The sequence below is a fragment of the Miscanthus floridulus genome, chromosome 4 (assembly GCF_019320115.1).
Source record: "Miscanthus floridulus cultivar M001 chromosome 4, ASM1932011v1, whole genome shotgun sequence".
Taxonomy (NCBI): domain Eukaryota; kingdom Viridiplantae; phylum Streptophyta; class Magnoliopsida; order Poales; family Poaceae; genus Miscanthus; species Miscanthus floridulus.
Genome location: NC_089583.1, coordinates 251,824 through 260,347, shown reverse-complemented (window position 1 = coordinate 260,347; position 8,524 = coordinate 251,824). Strand labels below are relative to the sequence as shown.

The window sequence follows — 8,524 nt, the reverse complement described above, 5'->3', positions numbered from 1 at the left end:
AATGAGCAGTGCGTCCGAGGCCCTGCTGGGTGTCTCGGGCGAGCCGTAGATTTGGTCTGAGACCGTATTTTGGTTGAGCTAGCCTCAGATATCACCGCAGACTGTTTCCTTAGTTTGACTAAGTGGGCCTCATTGGGGTCTTATGAGTTTTTTAGTCTTTGCTTAGGGTACCCCTTTTTATGGTACCCGACAGTAGCCCCCGAGCCTCCAGGAGAGTGTGAGCGCTCTCCCTGAGGTTTGAGACTTGGCTTGCGGCAGCTCCTGTCAGGATTTGTGTTTCATACTTGAGGCCTCGGCGGGTGCGCACGAGCGCACCCATCGGGTGTAGCCCCCGAGGCCCTGGAGGAATGGATTGATTCCTTTAGGGGCTTTTCTTACGTCGCGCAAGAGGTTTTATTACGTTTACCGAGTCCATGAGTGCGAGTTTGGGTCGCGGAGCCTCGATTTGGTTGCAGGAAGAGCCCCTGAGCCTCTGCTCAGAGCAAGAGGGCTATCTAGGGTTTCCCTATCTTTTTTGTGTAACCCTCATGCATCCTTTTCGTTTGGAAGGAGGGGTGGAGGGTACCATGCTACCCTCGGTGGGTGCGAGTAGTGACACCTCCGGTGAGCTGTTATCGGGTAAGTCCAAGTGGAGGCCCGTGCCCCATTCGATAGGGGTCAGCTAGCAGTCCAGAGATGCACTCCAAGAGTACCAGAGGGCTTCTCTAGTGGGTGCCAGGGCTGTTCGCTGGGCCCCGGTGGCTCGGTGCCTCCCTACGGTGGGATCCCATTTGGAGACTTCCCTGCCGGTCTCAGACACAACTTAGAGCATCCCAAGCAGTCGCCTGCTCGGGTCTCGGCCATGCGCGGGCTCGCCCATAGTCATCCTTGACTCTGCTACCCTAGGGCGGCTATCGAAACCTTCGAGGGCCCAGCCTTCTAACCCCTGGACCGTAACGGGCTCGATGCCCTGTATCGCATTTTTCTGAGAGTGCGGCCTTGGGTCGCTTGTCTTTGTCCTGGGTGCAGGAAGAGCTATCGAGTCTCTGCTCGGAGCAAGAGGGCGATCAGGGGTTCCCATGGCTTTTCGTGTGTCCCTCGCGTGTCCTTTTCATTCGGACGGAGGGGTGATTTGTCGAGCCCCCTCGAGTATGAGCTTGGGTCGCTGGGTCTCGGTGAGGTTGCAGGAAGAGCCCCCAAGCCTCTGCTTGGAGCGAGAGGATGGTCAGGAGTTCCCCTGGCTTTTTGTGCGCCCCTCGCGCATGAGGGTTTGTTTGCCGAGCCCCCTCGGGTGCGAGCCTAGGTCGTGGGGTCTCAACATATTTGCAGGAAGAGCCCCCTAGCCTCTGCACGGAGTGAGAGGGCCGTCAAGAGTTCCCCTAGCTTTTCGTACGACCCTTGCGCATCCTTTTCGTTCGAAAGGAGGGGTTGTTTGCCGAGCCCCGTCGGGTGCGAGCCTAGATCGCTGGGTCCCGGCAAGGTTGCAGGAAGAGCCTCCTAGCCTCTGCATAGAGCGAGAGGGCCGTCAGGGGTTCTCCTGGCTTTTTGTACGACCCTCGCGCATCCTTTTCGTTCGGAAGGAGGGGTGGACTATGCCAGGCTACCCTCAATGGGCGCGAGCGGTGGCACTTCCGGTGAGCTGTTATCGGGTAAGTTCGAGTGGAGGCTCGTGCCCTGTTCGCTAGGGGTCGGCTAGCGGTCTAGAGACACACTCCAAGAGTACCAGAGGGCTTCTCTAGTGGGTGCTGGGGCTGTTTGCTAGGCCCCAGTGGCTCGGTGCCTCCCTATGGTGGGATCCCATTCGGAGACTTCCCTACCGGTCTCAGATACGACTTAGGGCATCCCAAGCGTTTCGCTTGCTTGGGTCTTGGCCCCGCATGGGCTCGTCCATAGTCGTCCCTGACTCTATTGCCCTAGGGTGGCTATCAAAACCCTCGAGGGCCCAGCCTTTGAACCCCTGGACCGTAACGGGATCGGCGCCTAGTTCCTTCGTCTGAAGGATATCAGGTGGGGGATATTCCCTCCCCATCGGCTCGACAACGGTAGGCGCGCCTTTTGAGGCGATTTTCTCGAGGAGGCGAAACGACGCCTGCCGCTGCAGTGGTTTGGACGCGATGCTGTGTTGGAGAGATGGGACATAACTGTCCGTGCGATTAATAAGGAAAAGGTGGATGCATGGGCGATTAAACCGGATCTGGATTAACCATGCCGGATCTGAGGGAAACTCCCCCGACTTCATCGCCCACCAGTTTTGCCTCCTTCCTACATAAATACGCAACGAGCCTCACCCCTCCCCTTCATACCTTGCCTATGTTTGCCCTTGCCACCCTTGAGCCATTGCTAGAACAGAGAACGCCGAGGAGAAGAAGAGAGAGAGGCGAGGTAGAGAGAGCGAGAGAGGCTCACCGTCGTAGTTGTATTCTCCATCGCACCCATGGCCGGTGCCGTTGTCATTAAGGTGGACCCTTGGGATCCATCTGACATCACCATGGAGACGCTATAGTCGCTCGTCGATGATGGCCTTCTCCATCCGGTTACTGACCCCAATAGGCCAGAGTGGATCGCTCCATCGGGCGAGCCAAAGCCGAGGCCACATGACGGCTACGTCATGAGCTTCGTGTCCTTTCACAAGCGCAGCCTCGGCTTGCCGGTAGACCGATTCATGCGGGCGCTCCCGCACTACTACGGCGTGGATCTCCACAACTTCAACCCCAACTCCATCACGTAGGCGGCCATATTCGTCGCCGTCTGTGAGGGGTACCTAGGGATTGCCCCCCACTGGGAGCTGTGGCTCCACCTTTTTTGGGCAGGGCATACCACCAAACCAACGGGCATGTTGGGCATGAGGAAGGCAGTGGGGGCCGGTGGCTGCACTCTCCAAGTGTGCTAGGACTGTCAGCACCTTTACATCCTAGCCCAGCTAACGTCAACCAATCGCCGTTGGTACACTAGCTGGTTCTACATCCACAACGACGATGGCGGACTTCCCCACTACATCGGGCGAATCGTGGAGAGCTGTTCGGAGAAGTGGAAGTATGGTGTCCTGAGGGAGGATCAGCCCAAGCTGTAGCCACTGCTAGAGGGGCTGGAGAGGCTATGGAACCATGGCCTTACAGTGGCTATGGTCATGGCGGCCTTCCACCGCCAGAGGGTGCTGCCTCTGATGGCTCGGCGGTGGCGCATATTCGACATGAGGCCAAAGGAGCCGATCGAGGGCATCTGAAAGTTCGCCTTCTCCCTCTTCGATGAGGAGATTCTACGGTGGGTGAGGGAGACGGTGGAGGGGCAGCTGAAGAGTGGTGGTCTGACCCCTATCACGATGCACCCGTCGTGGGGGTACCTTTCTTTGGTAAGTCATGCGCCGCTGCGACCTCCGAGGCCTCCTCGTTCCTTGCCTTTTCCTATTTGCTTATTTGCATTCGTCGTTCCCACAGGGGCTGAGGGATGTGCGAGCCTCCCCACCGCCTGTTCCCGAGGACGCAGCACGGCGGGCGACGAACCGAGCGCACGCCGAGGTGCAGAAGAGGCAAAAGGACGCCATGGAGGCAAATTGCACGAGGAAGATCCTTGCATGCGAGGGACTGGATAAGTGCCATCAGCAGTAGAGGTAGGATGGTCTCCCTATGGAGTCATCTCCATCGCCATCACTATCGACAGATGCCTAAGATGGAGATGACGAGAGCAAGGTGGGGCGAGGTCCCCTGGACCATCTCCCTAACGTCAGGGAGACGGTGCCTGGGGCATCGACGAGCAGCCCAGCACTCCTAGGAGGAGGAGATGCCTTGGGGTCGAGGCCGACATCCCCAAGGCGCGGGCGTTGGGAAAGCGCGCCATCAGCCCGGTGGGCTCGATGGCAGAGGTGGAGCAGGTGGCGGCAGGGGCAATGCAACTACCCCCGTAGAGGACCGAGGGGGGCCGAGGTCCATCGAGGACCAGCCTAAACTGGTGGATACAAAGGCCGTGCCTCCGCCGCCTTCACAGAGGAGGGTCATCGTGCCGAAGCGGTTGTAGCCCCGTTCGAGGTAAGCGTATTTTTGGTAGAGTTGCAGCATTTTCCGTTCGTTCTTTGGTCGCATGCTGACCCGTAAGTATCTTGTCTTTAGCCAGAAGTGTCCTATGGATGTGCCCGCCTTGGCGCCACTTAAGGCGCTCAAGGTGAGCCCCAGCTCCATCGCCCACTGGGTGGTAGAGGCGCAAGCCGCCATGCAACATGGCGTGGTGCCGGCGAGGGCCGACCCGAAGGAGCTGGTCACCCAAGGAGAGGATGCCAAGGCGACCTCAACACAGGGAGGGGAGGGAGCGCCTCTGTCCTGCAAGGCTAAGGCCCGTGGGTCAGATGAGGCTAAGGCATCCTTGGTTGCTGAGGCCACTGAGGTCGAGGCCCCCCGGACCTCTGAGGCTGAGGCGACGGAGGTCGGGGTGCCTAGGACCACCGAGGCCGTGTTGGCGGGGGCCAGAGCCCCCGAGACCACCAAGGCCATGATGGTGGAGGCCAGAGCCCCTAGGACCACCGAGGCTGGGGCAGCCTAGGCCGACGTGACCGCGGTGCTGTCGGTGACCTAGGAAGTGGAGATGAAGATGGCGGAGGCCTCAGTGCCACCCCTAGTCCAAGGCCTGCCGCTGTTGCAGGAGAGCACCCAGGAAGTGGAGGGGGCAGATGCCGAGGCGGTCAGCACCATGGAGCAGCCTGCTTTGGCCTCTGGCGAGGGAAGCTCGGCCCTTGTTCAGGTGCAACCTAAGCCCCGTGGGTGGGACCACCCGCGTGTCTTGTGGCGGAGCCGGGACGACCCTGAGGGGGAGCCTCTATTCGCCCTTGAGGACACGGCCGAGGGGGGGCGCTGGGACACCTTCGAGCAATACCACCAGCTGGCGAAGCAGTCGCTGTGGATAGCGCTGTCCGTCATGGCCGACGACCTGCCCAGGGTTGCCTAGGTATGCGTCTACCTTTCTCGTGTGGTGTCATTTTTTTTCTGAGTTTTTTCGCAGTGCATGACCCCTGTTCTGCTTACCTAGGAGCTCGAGACCTAGTCCCTTGGGAAGTCAGTCTTTCTCCGGTGGGAGAGGGACGTTTGGGACTAGCTCCAGCGGTAGAAGGACCTGCTTACTCGTGCCAATGAGCTTCTGTCGGCGTGGAGTGTGGAGGTGGAGGACCTCCGCCTACGCGGTACCGATATGAAGGCTACGGTAGCGGCGGCTCAGGAGCAGGTCGTCCCCTTAGCGGCGAGGGTCAAGGAGTTGGGGGAGGAGCTGACCCACGTGGCTGGTGATCAGGACGCCTCCAGGTCTCGAGCTAGGGAAGCCATGGCCTTTGTCAAGGCCCTTGCTGGACAACTAGGGACGGAGCAGGGTGTGCACCAGCTAACGAAAGGTGCCTTGGATGAGGCCCTCAAGGCGGTTGAGGCTTCCCGGACCAAGGCTGTGGTCTGGAGGGGAAAGGCCGAGGGTGAGTCTTATTCCCCTTGTTTTATTTGTCTTTCTTATGTTCGGCCCCTAACTCCTTGGTGTGATGCAAAGCTGGAGGAAGAGGCTTCCAGGGCGACCGAGCCTCCCGAGTCGAGGTCCAGCGCCTGAAGGAGAAAGCCGAGGCCTCTCGGGTCGAGGCCTAGCTCTAGAAGGAGAAGGCTGAGGCTTCTCGAGTCGAGGCCTAGTGCTGGGAGGAGAAAGCCGGGGGTGAGTCCTATAGGCATCCGCCCCTATTTGGCTTGTTTTCCTTTGCGCTAAGCTCCATTCCATTTGTTTTGGCATAAAGTTGGAGAAGGAGGTCACCCGAGCAACCAAAGCCTCAGAAGCAGTGCGGGCGGTGCTTGAGGCCAAGATCGGGGAGCACGATGCGCTGAAAAGTGCTGCCCGTACTATGTGTGAGGCCCTGGAGGTTGAGGGGGCCTAGTCGAGCATCTCCCTTAGGAGCCGCCTAGTCGCATTGAGCGGCCAAGTGCGTGAGCAACTCCAAGGGGCGCTGCACACGGGCGTTAAGTGCGCCCTAGCCGTCATCGCCTCGCACTACATCGGCATCGACCTCAAGGCCATCAGCGATGGCTATGTCTTGCCCGATGATGATGGGGAGGCTAACGAGGAGGTAGCGAAGCTGATGGAGGTGGCGGAGGGCCCCGGTGCAGTGCTGGCTAAGCTGTTCGAAGAGGAGGTGGTCCCTCCTATGCTGTCCACCGATGCTAGAGACCCTGAGCCTTGACCTGGGCCCAAGAGGCCGTGTAATTAGATTAGGGATTATGTTACCCTACCATAACACTGGTGGCCATCTAGGCCTTTTTAAAGTGATCATGCGTCTACGCTTCTTTAATTGTTTTTCATTGTATTTTCGAGCCTCTGCCCTCTGTCTCGTTTCTGAACAAATCTCTTGCAAAAAACTTCCTCGAAGCCTAAGCTGCCCCTCGGGCAAAAGGTGGTGAGGGAGTGCCGTAGCTCGGAGGCGTAGGCTGTCTCACGACTCAGCCGGCCTTCTAGCCTTGAGACAGTCTTTCGGTCCTTAGGTTTTTTACAATCGATTTGTTAGAGCACACTAGAGAGTTTGGCGTAGAAATTTTTTCAAAAAACGACTAAAAATGGTGCGTGGGACTTAGGGGGGTCCCCCCTTCTAGCCCCCTAGGGAGGCTCGGTTTTGTAGAGGCAGAGCCATGTCTTGTTCGAGCCCCATAGTGGGCACCTCTGTAGAGGTGGAGCCGAGTCTCCCTACGAAGTTATCATATCGCTGAGGCCCTTGACGGACCCGGTGGGTTTCTTGAAAGATTAGAACAACTAAAGAATGCTCCTTAATTGTATTTCAAAAAACAATATATACAATGCTTGGAAATTTAAGGGTAAAAGCAATGTAGTTGTTCTATGTTCCAAGCATTGGTGAGGATTTCACCCTTCTCATTGGCTAGCTTGTAGGTCCCGAGCTTTAGCACTTGGGCGACGATGTATGGTCCTTCCCTTGGCGGGGTCAGCTTGTGACGGCCCTTGTTGCTCTGCCTTAGCCTCAGCACCAGGATGCCCACTTTTAGGTCTTGGCTTAGAATGTGTTGGGCTTGATAGCGTCGCAGGGCTTGCTGGTACTTGGCCAAATGTAGCAGCGCAACGTCTCGGGCTTCCTCCAGTTGGTCGAGGGTGTCCTTGCGGGTGGTGCGGTTACTTTGCTCGTTGTTGGCCTATAGCCTCGGGGAACCATACTCCAAGTTAGTGGGGAGGATGGCCTCGGCTCCATAGACCAAGAAGAATGGTGTGAACCCCGTGGCTCGGCTAGGGGTATTCCTCAGGCTCCAGATTATCGACGGGAGTTCAGCAAGCCATTTCTTGCCAAACTTCTTCAACCGGTTGTATATTCTTGGCTTGAGGCCTTGTAGGATCATGCCATTGGCACGCTCTACTTGGCCATTTGTCATAGGATGTCCCATGGCCGACCAGGCCACATGGGTGTGGTGGTCATCATAGAACGTCAGGAACTTGCGGCCGGTGAATTGCGTCCCGTTGTCAGTGATGATGGTGTTCGGAACCCCGAACCTATGGATGATATTAGTGAAGAACAGCACCGCTTGCTTGGATTTGATTTGACTGATCAGGTGAGGCTCGATCCACTTGGAGAACTTATCGATTGCTACCAGCAAATGGGTGAAGCCCCCAAGGGCCTTTTGCAGAGGCCCAACCATATCGAGCCCCCACACGGCAAACGGCCACGTGATAGGGATGGTTTGGAGGCCCTGAGCCAGGAGATGCATCTGTCGTGCATAGTACTGGCATCCCTTGTAGGAGCATACGAGCTTGGTGGCGTCAGCAACTGCTGTTGGCCAATAGAACCCTTGGCGGAAGGCGTTTCCGACGAGTGTCTGAGGTGCCGCATGGTGCCCGCAGGCTCCCGCGTGCAAGTCCCAAAGTAGGGCTCGACCTGCCTCGGTAGTGATGCATCGTTGGAGGACGCCAGATGGGCTTCGCATGTACAATTCACCGTCACTGAGAATGTAAGTCTTGGCTCACCGAGCAAGCTGCTGGGCTTCATTCCTATCAGCGGGAAGCTCTCCTCGGACAAGGCAATCAAGGGATGGGACCCGCCAGTCCATGCCCTGGTTGGCCTCAGGAGGCTCTGTGTTGACTTCCATGACCTCAGGCTCGGCCGAAGGAGCCTCGACACCAGAGGGGGCCCCGAGCCCTACGGGGGCTCGACCGCTGGGCCCTCTTCCGCCGCCAAGGCGCAGTCGGTGGAAGGTTTGTGGAGGTCTTTGGTGAAGACGTTCGGGGGAACCGGGGCCCACGCCGACACCATCTTTGTTAGTTTGTCCGTGGCCTCATTGAATTTGCGCGCGATGTGGTTGAGTTTGAGGCCGTTGAACTTGTCTTCAAGGCAATGTACCAGCTTGTAGTATGCCTCCATTTTGGGGTCATGATAGTTCGACTCCTTCATCACTTGATCAACAATGAGCTGCGAATTGCCCTGTACGTCGAGACACCATACTCCAAGTTCGACGGCGATCTACAAGCCATTGACGAGGGCTTCATACTCGGCTGCGTTGTTGGAGGTGGCAAAGTGGAGCCGAATCATGTAGTGCATGTGTAC

General features: G+C 57.8%; 1 protein-coding gene across 1 annotated transcript; it reads left to right on the top strand.

Moving 5' to 3' along the window:
- Positions 1–3,298: 3,298 nt before the first annotated feature.
- LOC136550675 (uncharacterized) lies at positions 3,299–4,509 on the top strand. Its single transcript, XM_066542288.1, has 3 exons — positions 3,299–3,328; positions 3,414–3,568; positions 4,083–4,509. Exons 1-3 carry the CDS (start codon positions 3,299–3,301, stop codon positions 4,507–4,509), a joined length of 612 nt encoding a protein of 203 aa, XP_066398385.1.
- Positions 4,510–8,524: the final 4,015 nt, after the last annotated feature.

Excerpts from the sequence above, each read along its gene's own strand:
- LOC136550675 (XM_066542288.1), top strand. The coding sequence starts at position 3,299 with ATGCACCCGTCGTGGGGGTACCTTTCTTTG. Across the intron at positions 3,329-3,413 it reads CGTGGGGGTACCTTTCTTTG|GGGCTGAGGGATGTGCGAGC; the intron begins GTAAGTCATGCG and ends TCGTTCCCACAG. Across the intron at positions 3,569-4,082 it reads GCATGCGAGGGACTGGATAA|CCAGAAGTGTCCTATGGATG; the intron begins GTGCCATCAGCA and ends TCTTGTCTTTAG.